The sequence below is a fragment of the Bison bison genome, unplaced genomic scaffold (genome assembly GCF_000754665.1).
Source record: "Bison bison bison isolate TAMUID 2011002044 unplaced genomic scaffold, Bison_UMD1.0 scf7180017864034, whole genome shotgun sequence".
In the NCBI taxonomy this organism is placed as follows: domain Eukaryota; kingdom Metazoa; phylum Chordata; class Mammalia; order Artiodactyla; family Bovidae; genus Bison; species Bison bison.
This window is the reverse complement of record NW_011494606.1, coordinates 1,325,122-1,349,436: the sequence shown is the minus strand read 5'-3', so window position 1 is coordinate 1,349,436 and position 24,315 is coordinate 1,325,122. Positions and strand designations below refer to the sequence as shown.

Here is a 24,315-nt window from a genome sequence, read left to right as displayed (position 1 = left end):
ACAAGGTAAAAAAAAAAAAAAAGAAAAAAGAAAGAAAAATCTTCCTTTCACTCTCCTCGCAAGCTGTCACCCTCTAACTCCTGACTTGCACTGAAATCCTTCTCAGTAACTCATCTGCACCATCCTTTACACGAGCACCAAATTTTGTTTTCAAACCTAATATGCCCACAATTAGCTATATAATTTCACGACTCCAAAACATTGTGCTCACTTCTCTTTTGCCCTCAATGCCCTTCGAACTCTGTCTGACCGTGTTCAAGCTTCACCTTTCTACCTTTACCCTTGACCCCACCCTATACATCTGTGCTCTCACAGCAATGTATACACACCTATATTACGGCTCTTAGCATACTAGAGTACTATTTTATGTCTGGCTCTCTGAAAAAACTTCATGAAAATTATGATTTTATCTTTCTTATTACAGAAGTTTTAAAACATATACAAAATAGGATCACAAAACTAAATACAACAGTATCATTATCCAACCGGTTACAATAATTATTAACTCACAACCATTCCTATTTCAACTATATCCCCCACTTACTTCTCCCACCCACCCACAGATTATTTTGAAGCAAATTCCACACTCCACATCATTTCATCTGTAAATAGTATACTCTCAAATGTTTCTCTGAAAGACAGACCTCTTTATAAATGTAACTGTGTTGCTAGCGCTGTCACACTTAAATCTTTTAAAATAATAATATACTATCAACACAAATTCAGATGGTGTTCACATTTCTTCCACTGTCTTATAAACTTTTATTTTTACAGTTATTTAATCAGGGTCAAATGAGGTCTACCACCGTAGTTAGTTAATATGTCTCCCTAAATCTACTAATATATAGATTTCTCCCCCATTTTTTTTCTTCTTCTTAGAATATATATTTTTTAAGAAACTAGGTCACTTACTCTAGAGTTTTCCACGATTAGAATTTTGTTCATTGCACCCCCATGTTTCTCTGTCCTCTGTATTTTCTGTAAACTGGTGGTTAAGGTCTAGAGACCGATCATATTCAGGTTTGGCATTTTTGGCAAGACAATTAGTAGCAATGAACATTTCCATCAGGAGATAAACTATGTCCAACTGCCTTTCTGAGACATTAGCAGCCACTCATACATGCCTGTCGGCACTCTATAGCCATTGATTCATGAGGAGCTAAAAAACTATGATATGATTCTATCATCCCATCTTAATCTATTAGCTGGGGTAAAATACCTTTAGTTACCCTGAGAAAAAGCACTAGTTTCATTCTTTCTCTTTATTTTAGTCCTGATCTTTGATGACTTCTTTGCCTTCTAGTGTGATGAAGGATGCCATGGTCATCTTGCACATTTTCTGCTCCCAGTTTGTAATTATCCATATCTTCAAAGAGGACCTAATTATTAATTCAGTCTTCTTGAGCCTAGCTTATGTGTGCCATAAATGTGCCACAAATGTAAAAAAGCAGTTGCCTTATTACTAATGAATTAAAATTTGAAAAATGTGTATGATGTGGAATAAATAAATGCACAATCATTACTCCACTGTTATTAAAAGAAGTAATTAAAATGCTTAAGTACTCATCATTTAAGTTCTTGGACTCATTATATACTAAAAGACATACCAAAGCAATTCAACCTTCCTGCTTTGGTATTATAATAAAGTTCAGCAATTAAAGTCAGCACGATGCTGAGCAAAACTGCTGCTGGGTTGAAATCCAAAAGTATAAAAAGAGGGCTTCTTTACTGCGATCTTCCTGCAAGAAATTCTTCCTGCAAGAAACCGCAAGAAATACAACACAGGAATAATCCTGGGAAACTATCTGAATAAAGTTTTAATTAAGGTAAACATTTTGACTAAAGGTTGGCATCTTTAATGAAAATGAGTAAACACTGCTCAATTAAGTATCATGAGTTTAAAAACAATTTGTGATCTTAATTTTCTTATTACCACAAAATCATCAATACAAAAATAACAATAACATCCTTTCAAACACACCCATATCACCAAGTGGAAAACACAAATGCCTCATTCTCAAAATTACAACTAAAACAAAGTAATACTTAATCCTTTATGCTTTTCAAAACATCTCAAACTTCTGCTCTTGGTGGGAACCAAAAGAAGGTTTTTGAAGATTTTTCAGTTGCTATATTTATAACTCCAAATTCTTTTAGAAATACCAAAATGTTTTTCAGGGTACTGAGACATTAATGAGATGCTTTAGAACATATTTGGTTGCTGATTTATAAAATTGATTGCCCCATTTTAAGAGCGGCCTAAAGAAATGGCAGCGAAAATTGTCACTGCGGAACTTCCCAGGTCGGAGATTAGTAGTATAGGTACAATTTAAAGCGGAACCTCCTTCCAAAATGTGTGCTTGCAATACGGGTTTGCAGTAGTCCTTTTAATTACTACTCAAATTTCCTAATCTGAACTAGGTAAAAATGGAACAAGCCTCTTCTCATTGTACATATAATTGTACACATAATTGACTGTACATATAATTGACTAGATCTGAAGTAGCATTTATAGTTATTTAATTATCCCTTTCAGAAATCTGAAACTCCAATTTAGTAATTAAAAATAAATCTGACAACAAAAATTGTCTTATGATTAAAAGATGCAGCTATCTCTAGATTTAGCTAGTAAAGGACACTTACATGTATTCTATGCACAATTTAAAATTGTGAACTATATTTATTCATGTGTATAAACACACCCTCTTTTCGTGAACTCTAAACTCACTGACATATTTATAACCACGGTACTACTCAGAATATTTGAAATTCCTTATATAGCATATAATTATAATTTAGCATGTTATGTTAATATGCTGTATTTTTCATACTATAATATCATAAAATATTTACATAGTTCATTTCTAATGTGTCTCCAGATAAATACCTTAAATACTATAAATGCATGACAAAAACTACTTATGAAATACACTTTTTAAATCTTTAAAGTTGTACAAATTGTGATCATCTCCATAATGATTAAATGAATGCTTTAAGATTCAATTAGGCAGCCACAAGGGGGAAATGGAAGAGAAGGAAGAAAACAAGATGTATACCTCTTATCTTACACCAGAAAAAATTCTATATGGATTAAAGAGTTAAATATTTTTAAAAATGAAACAAAGACTAGATGAAACCAGGGAGATTTTTCTTTATTTTTGTTTAATATTGCAGAGTGGAAAGGCCAAGATAGAAAAAGTCACAAAATAAAAGGCTGATAAATTCAACTGTATAAAAATAAGCCACACTCTGCATAGCAAAAGCCACCATAAACAAACTCATTAGACAAAAAACCAATTAAGAAAAAAAATTCATATTGAAAAGGCTAATTTCCCTGATATAAAGTACATACAAATGAAAGAAATTGACAACCCAATAGAAAAATGGAAAGAGTAAACTCTTCACAGAAAAGAACATGGAAGGGGCTCTTAAAAACATGAAAAGATGCTCAACTTCACCCACAGTAAAAGAAATGCAAATTCAAACTATCCTGAGGTACCATATTTACTTATCAGGCTGACAAAACTTAACAATTTGAACAAACTTTAAATAAAAGCATGGAAAATGATACTTTCTTATACACTGGGTACATGATGCACAGAGGAAATTCAACAACATTCTTTAAAATCATACATGCACATGTCCTTTAATCTAGCAATTACACTTTCAGGAATTGATCCCTCAAGTATACACACACATGCTTGCATATACACAGGCTTACTCATCATAGCATGATGTACATTATAGCAAAGATTTGAATGGGGATGCTCTAAATGGGCCTAGATTCTACAGTTTAAAAAAATATATGGAATAGCAAGTACAGTGTATTACCATTTACATAAAGGGTGAATACTTATATTAATATTTGCTTGTATATGCTAAACTCTCTCTGGTGGGATATACAAGCAATTGATAACACCAATGGCCTCTGAGGAATGGTGGGGGCAAGCAGAAGAACTGAAGTACACAGGTGGGAGAAGGGCTTTCTGCTGTAAATAATTTTGTTCCTTTTAAATATGTTACATTATCTATTTAAAAACTAATAAATTTTAAATAACTCTGAAAGCAAAAAGATTTTTTAAAATGCTCAATCATAACAATACATACACATGTGACCAAATAGAACATTAGGGTTTATGGTTTATGCACTGAAAAGCAGAATCTATTTCCCCTGTTCCTTTATTAAACTCTATCAATGTTTAGTTTGGTTTTATTACTCATCACACTTACATATTTTCATTTAAATATTTTACAAAATGTATTCGAAAATTTAGCTAAGACTGAGAGATGTTCACTTTTTCTAAGCAGGTAGGTTCTATTTTTTTATACCATGTACTCTTCTTTATTTTTTATGACATTATTTTTTAAAAAACAACAATGCCCAGTGTAACAAGTGCTAAAGATTTACACTCAGAAAGATGCATTTTCTGCAAACCGGCATGCTGGTAATATCAGTAACAACTAAACACTCTGCATCTCCAGAAGAGAAAACAGGCTAAAATTAAGGTGTACAAACTTAGTGCAAACCAAATGGGGTAAACATTGTGAATAATGCTAGAAAAGTAACTGTTAAAGCTGAAAACAACCTGCACTACAAAGAAACTGAATCTTCAACTCAGCTGTGTACAGTGATCTGATATCACTAAATCACTAGTCTGTCAATTATTTTCTTTTAAAAAATCTGAAAGTAATCGTCCCTTCTATGGGCTACTTAAACGACTTCATGCCATATTAACCAACATCAAAGCATCAAATATCATGCTATCTGAAACTATCCCCTCTTTTTTTTTTTTCAATTGGGAAGTAAAGAGCCAAGTTTCACCACAATTTCCTTTAAGCCCAAGTAAAATCATCCTAGAAGTAGTCAAATAGAGAGAAGGGCATAATTCTGAATTCACTCAAAAACCAAAGCAGATTAATGAGTAGTCTCAAAAAATGCATTTAATCATTTGGTAAAACCTATGTTAAATTATTAAAATCTGTTTTATGACTCCACAGGGACAACCAGGCAGTTTGAGCATTACACCTCGTAAACGTTTCTGACTCTCAAGACTTTTAAAATAACGTTTATTCCAACAACATATAATGTGGAAGATATAGCCATTCTTCTACTTGCCAAATTATCTAAATCCCAACATCTGCAGTCAGGCTGTTTCTCAACATTTCTGTTCTCCTGCCAACTGAAGAGAGGCCCTGAGAACTTCTTAGCTTGCAAAGGCCGGGCTGCGGATCAGCGCCGAATGCAGGTCTGCCGGGGGTCTGTCTGTCCCACAGGTGAGACTTAATAAGACAATTTCCCAACTTCACCACCACTTTCAGGATCACCACCCATTTGGGGCTTTGTCTTTACAACTACGCCAGATGCATCTGCATCACTCAGAAATCAAACTTCTGCGTGTTTGATTCTGAGTCCCAGTGACCCAGCGACAGCGGCCAGCACACGGCGTCCACCCAGCCCAGCAGCGCTCACCCACGAAACGTCCGGAGTCTGGACGGGGCGACGCCGGGTCCACTGCTCTGCCCACCTGGACTGTGGGGCGCCAAGCCCCCGCCGGACCCGCAGGCCCGGGGACTGAGGGGCGTCCGCTGTGCCCAGCAGAGCCGGGACGGGCCTGAGCGCGCGTGGGGTGCGGGGGTCAGCCGGGGAGAGGGCAGGGACTAGGGTCACCGGAGAAGGGCCGAGGTGGTGGACAACCCCGAAACACCGACTTGAGTAAGAGCGAACAATTCGATCCTAAAGGCCAGGAGCTGGGAGACCTAAGGGTGAGGGGTGGGGAAAGGGGCCCGGAGAGCCCCGGAGGCAGCGGCGGGGAGGGTCCCCGGGGTCTCCGGGCCAACGCGGAGCCTTGGTCTGAGGAGGGAGGAGGAGTCGCCGGGGCCGACCCAGCGGGACACTGTGAAGGAAAGCCGAGCAGAGACGGGCTCTGCGGTTCGCCGGAGGGCAGCGCCGGGCGCTCGGGCGCGCACTGGCCATGGAACTCACCGCGTTGACGGCGGCGGCGGCGGCGCCGGACGGCGCGGGGCCGGGGGCGTCCTGCCTCCTCAGGCGGGACTTCAGGCTCTTCATGGCCAAGACCTGGCAGTCCCACTCCCGCCGAGCGCGGCGCCCCCGACCTGCGCGCGAACCTTAAAGTCCGCCGGCTGGAAACGCACGGAGGCGGCAGCGGCGAGGGCGGTCCCGGCCCCACCTGCCACCTGGGGGCCGCCGGGCGGCCGTCGGCTCCGGGCCTGCGGCGGGACTCCCCTCCCACAGCCAATCCGCCCATGATCCTGGTGGGGATGGGGCTGGCTCTGACCAATAGGAATCCGGGAAGGGGAGGGACTTCCCTTTCAAACTTAATAACACCCTTCCTCTCCCCTCGGGAAAAAGTTTGGAACTTCAGCTGGGGAAGCGGTGGAGGTGAGCAGCCAGCGATGTGGAGTGACTCTAGACGCTCCAGGCCGTGGGCGCCACGACTACCTGGATGATGGAGCGTCACATCTAGAGAGAGCATGGAGTCTATCCGACACCAGCTCTCATCTACCCGGACTCCCCTCCTCTTCCCACCCACGTGCTCTTTCCCAAGTAAATTTCTCTTTCTTCCGTCTGATCCCAGAAAAGACTCTTGGTCACCTGCACACTCACCGGCTTCCAAGAACAACTTCCCTTACATCAGTTGATGTTTCGCTAGACAGATCCCAGTATCTGGAAACAACTACTCGCATCCACAACTCCTGGAAAAAAAGAAAAAGAAAAAACAGACTTTGAAGAATAAGGTAATAAGGTTGTACAGAAGGATTAGGAACAGACTGAAAACGTTATAGAAAATCAAAGCACGTGTCATGTGCTCAATAATTATTTGTTGAGTCCAGAATCTACTGCTTTGGAGGGTAAGAGTTGAAAGTTGGAGGGGGAGAGCTTTAATCAAAAATGACCCACATGGCCAAAGTGATACATAAAAAGCTGTCAAAGAAAAAAACATTGTCTTTTTTCCAAAAAAATGATGGTGTTTCCTGTAGAAACACGTTACAGGTGAAAGTATACAATGAAATTAATTCATCCTGTCCAGAAATCTGGATGGATAAACAGGCAGGTGAGCAACACCCAATAATTTGCTGTTATAGTGACATCTTCAGAAGTCTTCCTGGGAGTCAGTTTTTCCCAGGAAAATATTTATTCTAGCATTCACCCATTTGAAAAGATAAACAGTCCACATTTCCCACTAACAAAGGACTCTTTTTGTCTGAAAGGTCAGTTGCTTCTTTGGAGTTTCCTTAGAATAACTAAAGATTTTATTCAAATAGTGTAAGAAGGTTTTCAGAACTGTTTTGGAGAGACAACACCCCTGTGTTTACCCTTAACAAAACACTAGGTAACAGTTAACTTCTTTACTTTAAGAGAAAGTTATTAAATTTTCTCTTGATTAGTTCTATGGAAGTAAGTTTTCTTCCACCTCCTTCCTCAAGATCTGCAGTCATTCAGTTTTGTTGGCTCTTTATAGTGTCTGTGGATGGCTAGTTACTCTCTGTCCTCATCTGCCACTGCAGATCCAAAATAATCTCACACCTGGATGTTATAGAAGCTTTCCAACAGAGGTTGCTGACCTCTGAACTACCAATCATCACAAAATTTTACAAAATAGTCCTTCTTCGTTCAAACAGCTTCAGGGCTAATAAAATTTAACTCTTTTACTTGGCATTTAAGGCCGTATAATATGTACCCAATCCTGTTCTCCAGCTGATACTCCAAGCAAACTCTTCAGCCCATTCCTCAAACATGGATCTTGCCTTTTAATTTTCACATCTTTATGCATGCTAATCCTTCCTCCAGTAATTTCTCTCTGTCTACATTCATCTAACAAAATTCTACTGCCCCCCGCCAAGAATGATCAGAAGAGAGCACAATGGGAACTTCTGGAGTATTGTACTAGTCTATCTGGTTATATAACTAGTGTGCGGATTACATAACTAATGTGTTCAGTTTGTATAGAATCAGTTAGCTTGTAGTCTTTATGATATGTGCACTTTTATATATACTTGAATTTAAAAAGTTTTTTAAACTCATATATCCATTTCAAGTGTCCTCCCCTGTAATAGAGCATTTTCTGATCGCTCAACTGAAAGTGATTTCTCCAACTTCAGAATGATTAAATTGAACTACTCAGATGATACTAACACATATGTTCTGAACAAGCATTATTTCACTGCTGCTGCTGCTAAGTCACTTCAATCGTGTCCGATTCTGTGCGACCCCATAGACAGCAACCTACCAGGCTCCCCCATCCCTGGGATTCTCCAGGCAAGAACGCTGGAGTGGGTTGCCATTTCCTTCTCTAATGCATGAAAGTGAAAAGTGAAAGTGAAGTCGCTCAGTCGTGCCCGACTCTTAGCGACCCCATGGACTGCAGCCTACCAGCCTCCTCCAACCTTGGGGTTTTCCAGACAAGAGTACTGGAGTGGGGTGCCACTGCCTTATTTCACTACTAGACTTCAAACTCTTCAAACCCAGGGAGTAACTGATACATGTTTGAATTCCCTAGAGTGCTCAGCTGGAGAATCCCAGGGACGGGGGAGCCTGTTGGACTTCCGTCTATGGGGTCGCACAGAGTTGGACACGACTGAAGCGACTTAGCAGCAGCAGCAGCAGAGTGCTCAGCATGTGTCAGGTGCTTGATAAATATTTCTGAATAGATTGATGCATTTTTTTTTTGTTACTAACTGCATTACAGTTTGTTGTGTGTATTCATGTAACACAGGATTGGTACTTGCCCTGTGGTGAATGCTGGGTGTCTCTTGAGCATCCAAGTTCTCAGAGTCCTAGTAACTGGTCTCTTTTCAGTTGTTACTGGATAAAGCAAAGGAAGCAGACAGAGCCACAAGTACAGCTTACATCAGTTTCCAAAAATGCGTGGGCAAGTTATTTTTATAAACTGTCTGCATGATGTCCCCATGGTGTCTGTGTTCAGTGGCCTTTGTGGATTTTTCCAGGCTAGAAACTTGATAGCTGTTGTCTGCGAATTCCCATTCGAGAGCTGCTAAGTAAATAGCACTGGTTTGAATGTGCAGTACATCTTTTTTGTATTGATCTGGAAGCTCCCCACATGAAGTAAAGGCACTTTTATTAGTATTCAGCCAGGTAGGTTTTGGGTTTTTTTTTAACCATTATCACTATTATTTATTTTTTATCTCCCCTTCAGAGCAAAAGACACTTATCAAATCTAGATGGAATTTATTTGGTACCATGCTGAATCTATGTGATTTTTTGGTTGTTGTTTTGCTTCTTATAATATGTGAGATCTGGAAGGGAAATGCGTTTAAAATTATTTTAATAGGTTATACATTCATAATATAAAGACATCTCAAGTAATACAGAAGGGGGAAAGTGAGTCTCCTTACCACCTCTACTCTGGCTCCTGCAATCAAGGAACTTGTATTCTAGTCTGCGGGACAAAGCTAACATACACAGCTCAACTGGAGAGCAACTACTTCCTAAACTATGGTAGAGTGCAGATGTGGGTGGTATTTAGGGAAGGAAAGATCAGGAGAAAGATCGGGAGAACAGCCAAGGTTGGGAGAAGATTCAGTGAGTGTACTGAGAAGGAACACCAAGAAGGCAAAGGATTCCCTGGGGACCAGCCAGAGCAGATAAGAGAGTTCCGTTGGGAGATGCTCGTTGATAACCATGTGATAATAATGGCAACATGATGACAAAGACAAATTAAGCACAGAGAATCAAAAATTTACAGTTAAAATGATCTACTTTTAATCGCGAATTTTATAAATTTTATGCCCAACAACTTCCCTCTTCATTTTCAGAACTTCCTGTCTCCCCTGGTAACCCCGGGGAACCCTGCCAACAAAGTCAGTCAGTAATTCCGTGGAGAATCCCAGGACATCAGTCATTCTCTCCCAGCTCAGATACCAAAGCAGATTAGTGGCAGACCCACGTGTGGCCACAGGGTCATGAGGAAAGGCATCTGCACCCACAACTTACAGGGCAGCCCCAGGAATGAGAGACCTGAGGCAGTTCTCACACCCTCTTCTCTTGCCACAGTCAAGACTATAAAACACATTGCATAAGACAGCTTTAAAAAAAAATAAATAGGTCATCTTTGGCACTAATTTTAAACCCATCTGCATTTCTAGTAAGCTCTCCAATGACTCCATCCTGGAAAACTAGAGTGGGAAGAGGAAAAGTAGGGAGAGGCGGTAGCTGCTCCCCTCTTCAGAGACGCTTTAATCTCCTGCTGAGGGCTGTTTTGCGTTCTGCTGTAGCAAGCTTGAGCCTACCAATTATCTCCTGAAGAGGACTGCTTTCCATCTCCCTGTCCTCCTTGGCGTTTACAGACTGTCATTCATGTATGACACATCAAATGTGTCATGAGCTTCAATACTGAAAGAGGGAGCGAAAGAGCAGGGAGAGGCGTTGTCAGGAACAAAACCAGACTTCCCTGCCATAACTGAGCTTACACTTAAAAACAGCCATAACTTTTTCTCTGAACTCAGTCAGAGTTAAAGTCAGAAAATCCAACCCATCTCCTTTGGTGAAAAGTAGCCTTTATTATCAAGTCTTGATTACACAAAGCTCCAGAAATACCACTGGCCTCTCTCTGTGAGACTGATGGCCCTCAGTGTGAGTGGTAGAAGGTCTGGATTGCCTTTTTTAAAACAGGCTACTCAACCTGGAACCCAGATAAATGCAAGGCATTTGGTTCAGGAACCAGTAATCATCCGACTTCCATGATAAACTTTCCTGGATTCCAGACCCTGGATTTTTCTTATCTTGGCCAGCACACCAGGATATTCACAATGAGCCAAAAAACTCTCAAGACTTCAGCACTGTTGAAGAGGAATAGAAAGGTTTCTTGCTTTTAAATTGAAAATATGGTAAATAAAGAATATCTCTATAGAGTTTAAATGATATTTTTGATTGAATAATTACTAGTAAATTATGTTACTTGTATACCATAAGTTGTTCCATGCCAATCTTTGCTACTTAAGCTAATGAAAGAACATCCCAGACAATAAGTCAAGGTGAATCTCACATTCAACTATGCTTGGTAAAGGTCCCAGGCTTTATGATACATATTTAACAATGATCTTACAGTCATTTGAATTAAAACTATAGTGGTTTAGGTTATGCTGAAAGAAAGGTCACAGCAAAATGCTGGATAAATAGATGTTCTAAAAAAGTTATATGTAAACACAGCCTATTATGTATATTAGATACTATATCATTATATTTCACATTATACAAGATTATATTATATTATTATTTTTAAGCATTATTTAGGACCCATTTTTTTTGAGGCAAGTAATAGTGACTTTATTCAGAAAGTCAGCAAACTGAAAACGGAATTCTTCATAAAATAGCTTCACAAATTAACAAATCTTGATGTAAGTCCTAATTTTCGTATAAAAAACTGAACCATATTAGTGTGGGTAAATTTGTATTTCAAAAGGTTAATCTTCAAAATCAGTTACTTGCCCAGTATCATACAGGATTTATGTATTATGTGTGTTTGGATTTGGTTACCAAATGACTCAGACTTTTGCTTCCTGTATGAGAAAAGCTTGCAAAAAATTTTTGTCTGTACCCTTTTTTCAAAACTACTTGCATCAATGTTTAAATTACTATCAAAAACTAAACTTTAATTTTGTATCAAATTTCTAAGTAATGCTTAATTACAATGCTTATTTGAGAGAAAAGTTTAAGTTAAGATACAGTTCTTGTGTACAGTGGCACTATCCCACCCTGCACATAAGCAGTAAGGGCAGTTTTAAAAGCATTCTTTAACTATTCAAAGAGATTTGTCCACCCTCATGCCCTCATGAATTAACCACGTATATATTCTTTACATCAGTGATATCAATTTACTATAAGCATCAAGATATTCAATAATAATGGATCAATTTATCCTTTACTTACATAATTGCTGTTTTATGAATGCTGTTGCTACAAGCAAAATACATAAAATAATTAATCAATTAAAATATCAACACACTCTGGACTTCAAAGAGTTACATTCTAATTTTGTAATACTAAGGAGAAGCATTACATATTATCTTCCATAAACTTCAAGACCATCCCTAGACCTAAATAACAATTAAGAACTATTCCTTTGAATCTTAGGAGGGTGTAGTTCATAAATTACCCTAAGTTCAAGGCATAGCATTTTAAGGCTAAACTGAAAGGCATCTTTCTTCCGCTCCTGAGACATGAAGAGAATAATAAACTCTCAAGTGCATCAGCTTTTTGGCTCATAACCCTGAAGTGACATTCATTGAGTCAACAAATACAAATAAGCCTGACTACCCTAATACCTGAAGGGTTGGGCTCTGATTAGCCAAGTAAATCCTAATTAAAGTGACCTTGGGGAATCCCCAAATATGAATCACAGCAAACCCCTAACAATAACAAAGTTCACACTGCCACATGAGCCCTTATGGCCAGAAAGCTCCCATCCAATATCTCATTGCTCCAAGTAAACACTAGATGTCCACGCTTTCAAAGCTGTCGTTTAAATCACACTTCTCTCCAAAAAGAAACTAAGGTGACATAAAAGCCTTCCCTGATGGTTCAAACAGTAAAGAATCTTCCAGCAATGCAAGAGACCCAGGTTCCATTCCTGGGTCAGGAAGATCCCCTGGAAAAGGGAATGGTTATCCACTCCAGTATTCTTGCCTGAAGAATTCCATGGACAGAGGCTGTTGGCTGACTACAGTCCATGGGGTCACAAAGAGTCAGACATGACTGAAAGGCTAATACTCACTTTTTCAACAAATCTCACTACCGTACTTTCCTTAAGAAAAGTAGGAAATAAACCAGAGGAAGGGACTGTTAAAACAACTATTATTGCTGGCCTGTTTTTTTTAATTATTATTATTATTAATTTATTTGACTGTACTGGGTCTTCACTGCAGCATAAGGATCTTTAGTCATTGCATGCAAACTCTTAATTCTGATATGTGGGCTCTACTTCCCTGACCAGGGATCAAACCCAGGCCCCTTGCACTGGGAGCATGGAGTCTTAGCTAGCCACTGGACCACTAGGGAAGTCCCACTGTTCTGGGTCCACAGCTAGGGCAAAACAAAAATGGAAACAATCAGTGACAGCTTTAATATGAGGAAAGAAAGAGGCACAACAGGTTCTTCCCAGAAGTCAAGTTTCCCAGATGCTGCATTCTAAAATATATTTCTCATATGGGTGTGGCGTCGCATACAGAACAGTGAGCGGTGTGGTGGACAATCTCCTCACTTATGTCTGCCCTTGCAGTATTTAGAAATACCTTTGTTAAGCATCCAGGATGTTCAGTCATTCACTCAGCAAGTGTTAGTTAGTCACCGATGACGTGTGAGACAGTGCTGAGGAAACAAAGGGGAGCAAAGTGGACAAGGGACTCGCTCTCATGGAGCTTAATTCTCGCAAGAGTGGTGGAAGGGAGGAGAAAATGTAAACACACAAATAAGTGACCAAGATAAATTCAGATAGTGGTACATGAGGAAAATAGGAAGAGTCATGTGCTAGAGAATAAGGGAGGAGGGGGTTACTGCAGATTGGGTACTCAAGAAGGTCTCTTGGAGAAGTGAATTTGACCTCAAGTTTGCATGAGATCAAATTAAGCCTCCTCAAACAGGCTTAAAGGAGCCTGCCAAGTATAGATATGGACAGGACTTCCCTGGCAGCCTAGTGGTTAAGACTTCACCTTTCGATGCAGGGGGTGTGGGTTCCACCCCTGGTTGGGGATCAAATATCCCACATGCCTTGTGGCAAAAAAAAAAAAACACACCATAAAACAGAATGTTGTAACAAATTCAATAAAGGCTTTTAAAATGGTCCACATCAAAAGATCTTAACTAAAAAAAAAGTGTAACTGTGGAGGCAGAGGGAACAGCAAATGCAAAGGCGGAGGTCCAGGTTAGTCTGCTGAAGGAACACACTGAAGGCCAGCATGACTGGCACATAATGGGGAAAGAATATGAGCAAGATGAGTGTGGAGATGCAGGCTGAAGCCAACACAAGTAAGGCCTCTCGGGCCAATGTAAGGTTTTGGATTGTTTTCTAACAGGAAGCTAATTAAGCAAGAGATGATGGGATCTTTTTTATATACTAAAAATATCTTTCTATTTATGGGGAAAGAACTGATCATAAATGACCAAGAAGGAAAGCAGGAGGGTATGAACAGGACTGGAACACAGTCTAGAGTTAGAACTAACTTGCTAGTAGACTGGATACAGAGAGGAGACATTAAGCGACTAGGTGGATGGTGGTGCCATTTACTGGGTGGGAATGACTACAGGAGTTCTGTTTCAAAGGGAAACTTTGAATGTTATTTGAGTGTTATTTTTTGGTCATGCTGTTTGAACTTCCCATTGGGCATCCCAGTGGGGATATATTAGTTTGGCCAAAAAGTTCATTTGGAGTTTTCCCATAAGATGTTATGGAAAAACCATGAATGAACTATGTTATGGAAAAACACCAAAAGAACTTTAACTAGACAATCTAAACAGCAGTATTTAACTAGACAATCTAAACAGCCAGAGTAAAACTCACTGGAGAGATGAGGCTGGAGACACAGATTTGGAAATTAAAAGCTAATAAATGAAATGTAAGGCCATGGGACCAGATGAGCTCTATTATGGAAGAAGAGGGCCAAAGGCCAAGAACATGGATACTGCAGCACTTAGAAAACAAGAGAGGAGAGGGTGAGGAGGAGGAGACTGAGAAACAATGGCTAGAAAGCAGGCAGAACCCCAGAGGGTGGCGATGCAGCAGCCAAGAGAGGATGGATTTCCAAAGGTCAGCTCTGCCAAACAGTGCTGAAAGATGGAGAAGCATGAAGACAGATGAGAGACCATTGGACTTGGCATCAAGTACAGTAAGAATAGCCTTGACAAAACAATTTCCATCAGATTTGGCTAAAATAGGTTCAAGACAGAATGGAAAGTAATGGGGTGGAGATTATGACCAACATGGTGTAAAAGGGAGCAGAGAAATGGGAATAATAGCTAGAGGGCAACAAGAGGTCAGTAGAAGTCTTTTTAAGGTGGGAGCTATTGCTACTGAAGCTTTTCTGTAAGCTGGGAGGAGAATGATCCAGGAGAGGGGCAAGGACTCATGAAACAGAGAAGGGAGCTGTTCATAGGGATTACGTCCTTGAGAAGGTGAAAAGGGGGTCTGATTCCTCAGACAGAAGCCTGAACTCATCATCTGTATTAACGGGAAGGAAGGAAAAAAAAAAAAAAAAATACAGGCACAGATACACAGAGGTTGGTATATTTAGAGGAAAGAAAAATAGAAGGTCTCAAGTGGGTTACATCTATTTTCTTATGAATCATCATCAGTTAAAGGGAAGATGAGCAATGAGGAAATGGGGTTTTTGGAAGTCTGAGGAGAAATGAGAAGGTGTGAAAGAGCCAATATCTTTTAGTCTTACGACTCCAAAATATCAATTTTCTCTGCCTGACCTGAGATCCTCAATGTTATTCTGGGAGCATGAAATAACTATTCAACTGATAAATTTCTACTAGTAAAGGGACCCACTCAGACACGGTCCCCCAGTATCTAAAGCACCAAGCAGCACATATTGGTTAATTTGGGTTCCCAGGCTGTAAAGCAGGGATGGGTTAAAATACTGAGCCACCAAAGGACCACATCTCACCTTTTTGTGTATGTACCCCACCGCACAAAGTGCTACTAATGAGTACTACTATTACTGTGCTCGTGTTTAGTTGCTCAGTCGGTCCGACGCTTTGCAACCCATTGGACCATAGCCCACCAGGCTCTTCTCTCCATGGGATTTTTCAGGCAAGAATACTGGAGTGGTTGCCATTTCCTTCTCCAGGGGATCTTCCTGACTCAGGGATCTAACCTGCATCTCCTGTGTCTCCTGCACTGCAGGCAGATTCTTTACCTGCTAAGTCATCAGGGAAGTCCAAGTGGCTTTACTACATGAGTCAAATGTATTGAGGTACCACCACGTACCAAGCACAGTGCTAAGTTCCTTACCTATGTTGTTTCTTTTAATACTCCCAACAATTAAATGAGCAGCACATACTATTATTATCTGTTTTATAAGTAATGCATATGAAGCTTACAAAGGCTAAATTGTATCAACATGAGAGACGGTGAAGTTGTCCATGAGATGGGAGAGACAGAGTCAACCATTATTAATCATGCCATATAATTAGAAAAGATGTTGTGTAAATGAATGCAAAACCAAATCTATTAGTAAATAAGGTATTCGTGCTTGTTAATAATTTGCCCACAGGGGGGGAAAAAAACTATAAAGCCAAAACTGAAATAAAAGACCTATACCTATAAAGGTATACAATTTGCTATAGAAAGTTAAAATCCTTCAGAAAGTCCAACATGGATAAATGGGAATTTAGAAACCCCAGTTGATTCTACAAAGTCTGTCAAGTGACTTTGTAGAAGTGATTCAACTGGTGGTGCAGAATTGGTAAAATGTTTAACAGTTGGCTTTTTAAATTTTCTTGTGGGGTTAATGGGTTTGCAGTAATTGCTCAATCCCATAGTGTAAATAATCCCACTTTGGAGTTCAAGTCAGCATGGAGTTCAGCTTGTAAAAATTCCTTAAAATTTAAGAATCAGCTCTTATAGCACACCATTGGAAAAAGTTAGTAAGAGACCTTCTGGGACCATCAGACCTCATGCTTCCTTGGGTATGTTTAGCAAGGATGACTTTGAGATCTCAAAAGTTCAGTTGTTCTGAGATTATAGCACCCCTTCTATGGGCTAAATGAATAAAATAAAAGGAAATCTCTCACTATAAGAGCACTGATTCTAATGTACTTTTGATACTAGGATTAGGAATAGGTGTAAGAGATTATCTTGTTCCAGTGTTTGTATTTTGTTCAGATCTTCTGTCTTTTTTCCCAAAATATTGAAATAATGAAATGAATAAGGTATAATCACATATAGAGAGTCAGAGTGGTCACTTTCTGTGTTTTAATATATCTGTATAATTTGAGGCCTACAGCTTCCTCAAATAAGTGCTGAGAAGTTGGTGTTGACATTGGGTAATGTAAGTGACTGAGTTTTCTGTCTGAAAACAACTCACACACAAAGATTTAGGTTAATGTCACCTTAAACAAAGGATTCATTGACCATCTTGTCTCAGGTTTAAGATTATGAATACTCACCAAAGTGGTGCATTTATAAAGTCGCAGGTGATTGGTGATTGGTATGTGAAATTCCAAAATTATGTCTTCCCGCTTTCATTCCTGATTCATGTCAGAACAAGCAGGACTTAGAGTGTAGGGTTGAAAAAGACTGTTCCTGGTATTGTAGGAGCCCTGCATTCTCTTGTCCACTTTAAGCAAAAATCTAGCCAATGCTGTCTAAAATTGAGATTCTACATAAACATTTCAAAAAACAATTGAAATAGCAAAGAGCATCATTAAAAACAGGAAAAATTAAGCAATATGAGAGTTTGTGATTGAGAAAATGGATTCACTCATTCATTCATTCAATACTTGCTGAGTACTTTTCAAGTGCCAGGCACTCTTCAGACTCCTTGAGATTAATCATTGTTCCTGAAGGACAAAGAACAGAAAGTGAAACGTGCCCATGTGACTGGAACAACATGAAAAAGGGCAAGAGATGGATATGAACTGAGAGAAGTAAGGTGGAGTAAAAAGTTACATCATGTAGTTCCCAGCAGGATATTGTAAGGGCTCAAGACTTTTCTCTGGTGCTGAGCTAGAGTTGCCTATAACACATCCTTATCTAGCAGCACAGAGGCCATTCTGGTCTGGAACTAAAGATAAAAATCTCAGGTGTTGTCAGCAAATATAAATGATAATCTGAACCACAGGAATAGATAAGAAGGCCCAGGAGGTATGTAGAGTAAACCATAGGACAGAGCCTAAGGAATGGTAGTCTTTAGAGAATGGATTCAGAAATGCAGGCCAGCAAACTTTAGGGTCGAGAGGCCAAATGCCAGTAAATACTAAGTGCAAGTGATACAGACAGAAGTCAACAGCTACTTTTCTACTGTCATTCTCACAGAGCACAGCTTGTCAAACACTCAGAACACTTCTGAGCCACACCCTATCTTCAGTCCTGAGAGAACAGAGAAACCTAAGGCACCCAACATGGCCTGACATGGCAAGACTGAATTTGCAGTTGATCACAATTATTTGGGACATCTGTTTGCTTTACTTTTTGGTATTTCAATTAAACAATGTGCAGAGAAGTTATTAGAACAGTAAATCCTCTATTCTAGCAAACGCTCAACCCATTGACATGAGAACCACAGGTGTATCTACATGATGGAGGAGGTCTGTGTAATGATGTTTCCTCAAAGAGGCCACAGGAGATTCAGTGACTCTTGGAGGTCCTGCATGCTGGTGTCCCTGCTATCTGTCCTACATGCATGACACATCCATTGCCAATGGACTGGCTCAGTTCAAAGCTGACGCTAGCCAATTTGGGGTCGAGGGACCGTTAGTCTGTTTCTCACCTGTAGCCACATCTTGGACTATTTCCTTTGCACTTTATGTGCAACTTCTGTCCATGGTTCAACATTCGTCTCAAGTCCAGCTGCCATCACAAACCTTTGCTTGACCATTTCAGTCTTTGGATCTTTTTCCTTCCTATGAACTTTTATCACTGTTTCTGTTGTTCACCTGGTTCTTGATAATATCTGGTCTGAGATTAACTTCACTCTTAATCAAATAACTCTGAGTTATTTGCTGTCACCAGGAAGGATATGGAAGGCCTTGATAGCTTCTAGTCATTCTCCTGGAAGCTCACAGATCCACCTCTGTCCTTGGCATAGATATAACTAATAGCGAATGACCAATTTTATATATATATATATATATATATTTAGAATCATATGTAAATTTATTCTAGATCTTACATGATTGTGGCATGTTTACAGTGTTAAGGTCAAAGGTCATCTCACTCAGAAGTAGTTTCAGTCTGAAACAATTTGTTAACTATTGAGGAAGGCATAGAAAAATAAGCTGAGATCATGTCTAGGCTCGGTACAATACAGCTGATTCGCTTTTTCTCTTACATTTTAATGTAAAAACTGAACAAATCAAAGAGTCACACATTATATACTGATGATGTGTCAGTTATTGACTTATTGCTTCTCATCTCCAAATTCACCCTTCATTACCCAGCAAACTGGACCCTCTAAAACATGCCTCTTTATCTGACAGCATGATGGAAGCTTTGACCGCAGAGGGTTCTGGAGAGAGACCGTGGGAAAGTAGGGGAAAGGGACTTCTTTTCCTGGTTCTAGTGTGATTTCTTTCCTTTTTTAAATTTTCTTTTTTTAATCCTACTTTAGATCTTCGTTCCCCAACCTGGGATCAAACTTGAGCTCCCTGCAGTGGAAAGCTCGGAGTCCTAACCACTGGACCACCAGGGAATTCCCGGGTGTGTTTTCTTTTCTACTTACTCCTGAGGCTTTCTTGTGGAGACAAGGGGCTGGGGGCATGCTCACCTCAGGTGAGTATCAGGAGCGCCCCACAGGCACATCTGTGGAATTCCACCAGCACCCAAGCTGACTTCTCCGTGAGACAGGCAGCTCCTCGATGAGTTTTTCTAGTACCCCTCACCTGTCAGCCCCATTCTGTAATACCCCAGTGAATCTCTGTGCCATTGGTCGGGATACAGCTAAAGGTCTTTATTTCAGCCTTGGAAGTAGGTATTCTCCAAATGTGTTCCTTCCTTGGGTACTCTGCCTCAGCCCCTGGGGCAGGCCCTAAGCTGTTCCTTCTGTCTGTGGTTCCAGTATTCTTAGAAGTTTGCTTTACCCCGAGTTGCTAGTTCCTTGTTATTAGCCAATAAATCCTTATACGAAACCTTCCCTGTTCCTAGTACGGTGTGGTTTCTGTCTCCTACCTTGAATGACAAAGATAGAATGAAAAAGAATCATTTTATATAACGCCCTCACTTTATATGTAAGGAGATTAGAGCAGAGGGACCAGAAAAGTAAATGCCTTGCCCAAGTCACAGTGAGCAGTAGAATCAGAGGAAGTCACATCTCCCAGGGGTCTTTAAGTAGTGACTTCACTGTACTAAGCCAGCGAAGTAGATACATTTTGTGAGTGGATTCATGGATTCAGGCTCTGAGAATAAGGCTTCATTGGGGTAGATCAGGAAAGAGAAAGTATGAAGCCCAGGAGTCTTTGATAGTAATAAAGGAAGTTATCACTGAAATAAGAGAAGTGTACAGTTAGGAGAAGCCAAGAATTTGCTAGATACTTCACAATGGAACAACCTAAACCAATGGCTTGACTTCAGGCCACAGATGCCCAGGGGATTGGAGGTAATTTCTTAAAGGTATTTGTCTTCCAGGTTCCTGAGCCTGGAGCATCCTTGGCCGTAAGTCCTGTCTGTGTATCCCAGTGACCACCCACTGTCTTTTCAGATCACCCAAGCTGCCTGAATATTCAGCAGATGGTGACAGTTTCCTTGGAAGGGTCCCAAACTAATTGGTTTGTGGTATCCTAAAGGAGGCAACCCTCTCTGATGTGGGTGAAACCTAATGGCAGTGGAGAGGGCCCCTCCAGAAACACCCCCATCTCCCACCATGCTCATGAGATCCCCACAATCCACAAAGCAATGGTTTGGTTTTTGTATTAATAGTTTGTATTTTACAAGATGGCTTTGGCATAGTGGATGCCAATACAGAGTTCCTTTGAAGCATTGGCCAAGGCCCAGAAGTTGCTTCTAATTTATAATTGGGGCATGTTCGGATAGCAAGAGAAGAAACGCATGTCTAGTACTGAGATTAGAAAAAGGAGGAGGTGTGAATGGTTAGCCTCAGGGAAACTTATACACATTGTTCTGGAAAGTTTGATAAAAGGGAGGGAATTCTATGGGTAACAGGATACAGTAGAAAGTACACTAACCTTGAAGTCCAGCTCCCAGGTGTCAAGTCCCAACTGTGTTACTAACTGGTTATATGATCCTGGATGAGTCACTGCACCATTCAGTTCAGTTCAGTTGCTCAGTCGTGTCCGACTCTTTGAGACCCCATGAATCGCAGCACGCCAGGCCTCCCTGTCCATCACCAACTCCCAGAGTTCACTCAGACTCACGTCCATCAAGTCAGTGATGCCATCCAGCCATCTCATCCTGTGTCGTCCCCTTCTCCTCCTGCCCCCAATCCCTCCCAGCATCAGAGTCTTTTCCAATGAGTCAACTCTTCACATGAGGTGGCCAAAGTACTGGAGTTTTAGCTTCAGCGTCATTCCTTCCAAAGAAATCCCAGGAAGGAAATTCTGATCTCCTTCAGAATGGACTGGTTGGATCTCCTTGCAATCCAAGGGACTCTCAAGAGTCTTCTCCAACACCACAGTTCAAAAGCATCAATTCTTTGGTGCTCAGCCTTCTTCACAGTCCAACTCTCACATCCATACATGACCACACGAAAAACCATAGTCTTGACTAGACGAACCTTTGTTGGCAAAGTAATGTCTCTGCTTTTGAATATGCTATCTAGGTTGGTCATAACTTTCCTTCCAAGGAGTAAGCGTCTTTTAATTTCATGGCTGCAGTCACCATCTGCAGTGATTTTGGAGCCCAAAAAAATAAAGTCTGACACTGTTACCACTGTTTCCCCATCTATTTCCCATGAATTGATGGGACCAGATGCCATGATCTTAGTTTTCTGAATGTTGAGCTTTAAGCCAACTTTTTCACTCTCCACTTTCACTTTCATCAAGAGGCTTTTGAGTTCCTCTTCACTTTCTGCCATAAGGGTGATGTCATCTGCATATCTGAGGTTATTGATATTTCTCCTGGCAATCTTGATTCCAGCTTGTGTTTCTTCCAGTCCAGCGTTTCTCATGATGTACTCTGCATATAAGTTAAATAAGCAGGGTGACAGTATACAGCCTTGATGTGCTCCTTTTCCTATTTGGAACCAGTCTGTTGTTCCATGTCCAGTTCTAACTGTTGCTTCCTGACCTGCATACAAATTTCTCAAGAGGCAGGTCAGGTGGTCTGGTATTCCCATCTCTTGAAGAATTTTCCACAGTTTATTGTGATCCACACAGTCAAAGGCTTTGGCATAGTCAATAAAGCAGAAATAGATGTTTTTCTGGAACTCTCTTGCTTTTTCTATGATCCAGCGGATGTTGTCAATTTGATCTCTAGTTCCTCTGCCTTTTCTAAAACCAGCTTGAATGTCAGGAAGTTCACGGTTCACATATTGCTGAAACCTGGCTTGGAGAATTTTGAGCATTACTTTACTAGCATGTGAGATGAGTGCAATTGTGCGGTAGTTTGAGCATTCTTTGGCATTGCCTTTCTTTGGGATTGGAATGAAAACTGACCTTTTCCAGTCCTGTGGCCACTGCTGAGTTTTCCAGATTTGCTGGCATATTGAGTGCAGCACTTTCACAGCATCATCTTAGAACAAGGACTTCACTTGTATCTATAGAGGTATAAATGACCCAAAATGCTTTTTGTGCACATTCATTAAATTATTCTCTGAGCACCTTCCAGGCCTGAGGGAAGCAGTCAAGTTCTGATTACTTGAAGATTCATACTCAGAGCTCTCCTCTACAAAGCCTTCCTGCTCACTGGCACACTTTCCTTCTTTTCTGTGCTCTTACCTTTTAGTGTCTGTTCAACTCATTTCATAATTCGTCCTATAGGCCTGTGGAGTTTAGCAATCCAATTGTTACTTTATATCTCAAGCCTTTCTCTTAGAGCCTTCATTCATTAATCCATTTATAGAGACATATGTCCTGTCTCTACTAACTGTGAGACCTCACAGGTAGGAACTGGATCTTGCACTTCGTATCTCCCACAGGATCAAGTTCAGTGTCCTGGATATGGTTAGTGCTCAATTAAAGATCCTTGATTAATTGGTCCATTTAGCATGGTGGATGTACAAAGGCATGTTAGAGGAAGTTCGTGTCCTCAGGGAGGATTCAGTCTAAATGAAGAATACAGTCCAACCTGAAGAGCTGTGCGACAATGCAAGCAGTACCCTTGACCTGTGATTCATTGCAAATAAATCCATAGACCAGTGATTCACAAACTTTGGACCTCAAATCTCTTGTAATTTATGGGTTGAACGAAGCCTCAGAAATCCACATATCTATAAGATGACTTAGACACATCTCAAAAAGTACACATATTTACTTTTCAAATACATATTATGATTGGTGAAATACATAGCTATTTGCCATGCTATCCTTTGGTCATCATGAATTTTTATAATAGGTACTAAAAGAACAATTATTGTGATGTAGGTTATGCAAAGATTTTTTGAAGTTAAAAAAGAGAGATGATCATACCCAAATAGGATTGTTCAAACCACTGGTATAGACAGACCAAGTTTAGAAAAGAAAGTGAACATGTTAGCCTAGGTGGGTCAAAGGATTTTTTTTTTCCTACCTGAAAGAGATAGGATTTGAATTTATCTTTGAATAATGATTAAGTTTTTAACAGCAAGAGCATATCTGAGGTTCAACCCACTTCAGGAGTCCTGGTGTATGTGAAGGACTTTCGTGGTGGCTCAGTGATAAAGAATCTGCCTGCCAATTCAGGAGATACTGGTTTGATTCCTGGGTGGGGAAGATCCCCTGGAGAAGGAAATTGGAACCCATCCCAGGGTTCTTGCCTGAGAAGTCCCATGGACAGAGGAACCTGGCCAGCTATAGTCCACAGGGTCACAAAAGAGTCAGACATGACTTCTGACTAAACAACAACAATGCATGTGAAAGGAGAAAGGCCACAAGAAGCGCCCATACCTACATGCTGCAACTCCCTCCCTGACAGGTCATGATACTTCAAGAGCAGGAAGCACACATGTGGATTGGAGCATGGGTGGATGTAGACCTCAGGGTAACTTAAAGAGCATCCAGACAAGTTGCAAAGACATAAGAAATCATTCACCTTAGTAATGTATGCCAATCAGTCGGGAGGCTTTAAAATTTAACTTCTTTCAGATTTTCTTAAGTGCACCTTCTAAGAACTGTAGACAGCTACATACATCCTCAAAACTTAATGAGGGAAATGTATACAAGGAATCACGTATACAAAGATTGTGCTGAACTGTTACACAATGACTTTTATTTATCATCAACTGTGGATGGAAATATGGGTACTAGTCCAACATTTTCCAACAAACTAGCTGTGAGTCACTTCTTGGGTAAATCACATCATTTGTCTAGACTTTGATCTGACAAAATGAAGGATTGGACCAAAGAATTTTTCAGATCTCTTTCTTTTGGCAAGTTTCTGCCTTTTGGAAGGTGACTGTGGTAGGAAGAGCCATCTGTCCACAGGGGAGCTGACTGCTGTGCCACTGTCCTAAGAGAAGTGGACAAGG

General features: G+C 40.3%; 1 protein-coding gene across 1 annotated transcript in view; it reads right to left on the bottom strand.

Annotated features, from left to right (window-relative positions):
• Nucleotides 1-6,202, bottom strand: part of UACA (uveal autoantigen with coiled-coil domains and ankyrin repeats) — an 87,417-nt gene extending 81,215 nt beyond the window's left edge. Inside the window, exon 1 of the mRNA XM_010834482.1 lies at nt 5,984-6,202. Within this exon, the coding sequence (XP_010832784.1) occupies nt 5,984-6,067 (84 nt within the window). The 5' untranslated portion in view covers nt 6,068-6,202. The remainder of the gene's footprint in view (nt 1-5,983) is intronic.
• Nucleotides 6,203-24,315: the final 18,113 nt, after the last annotated feature.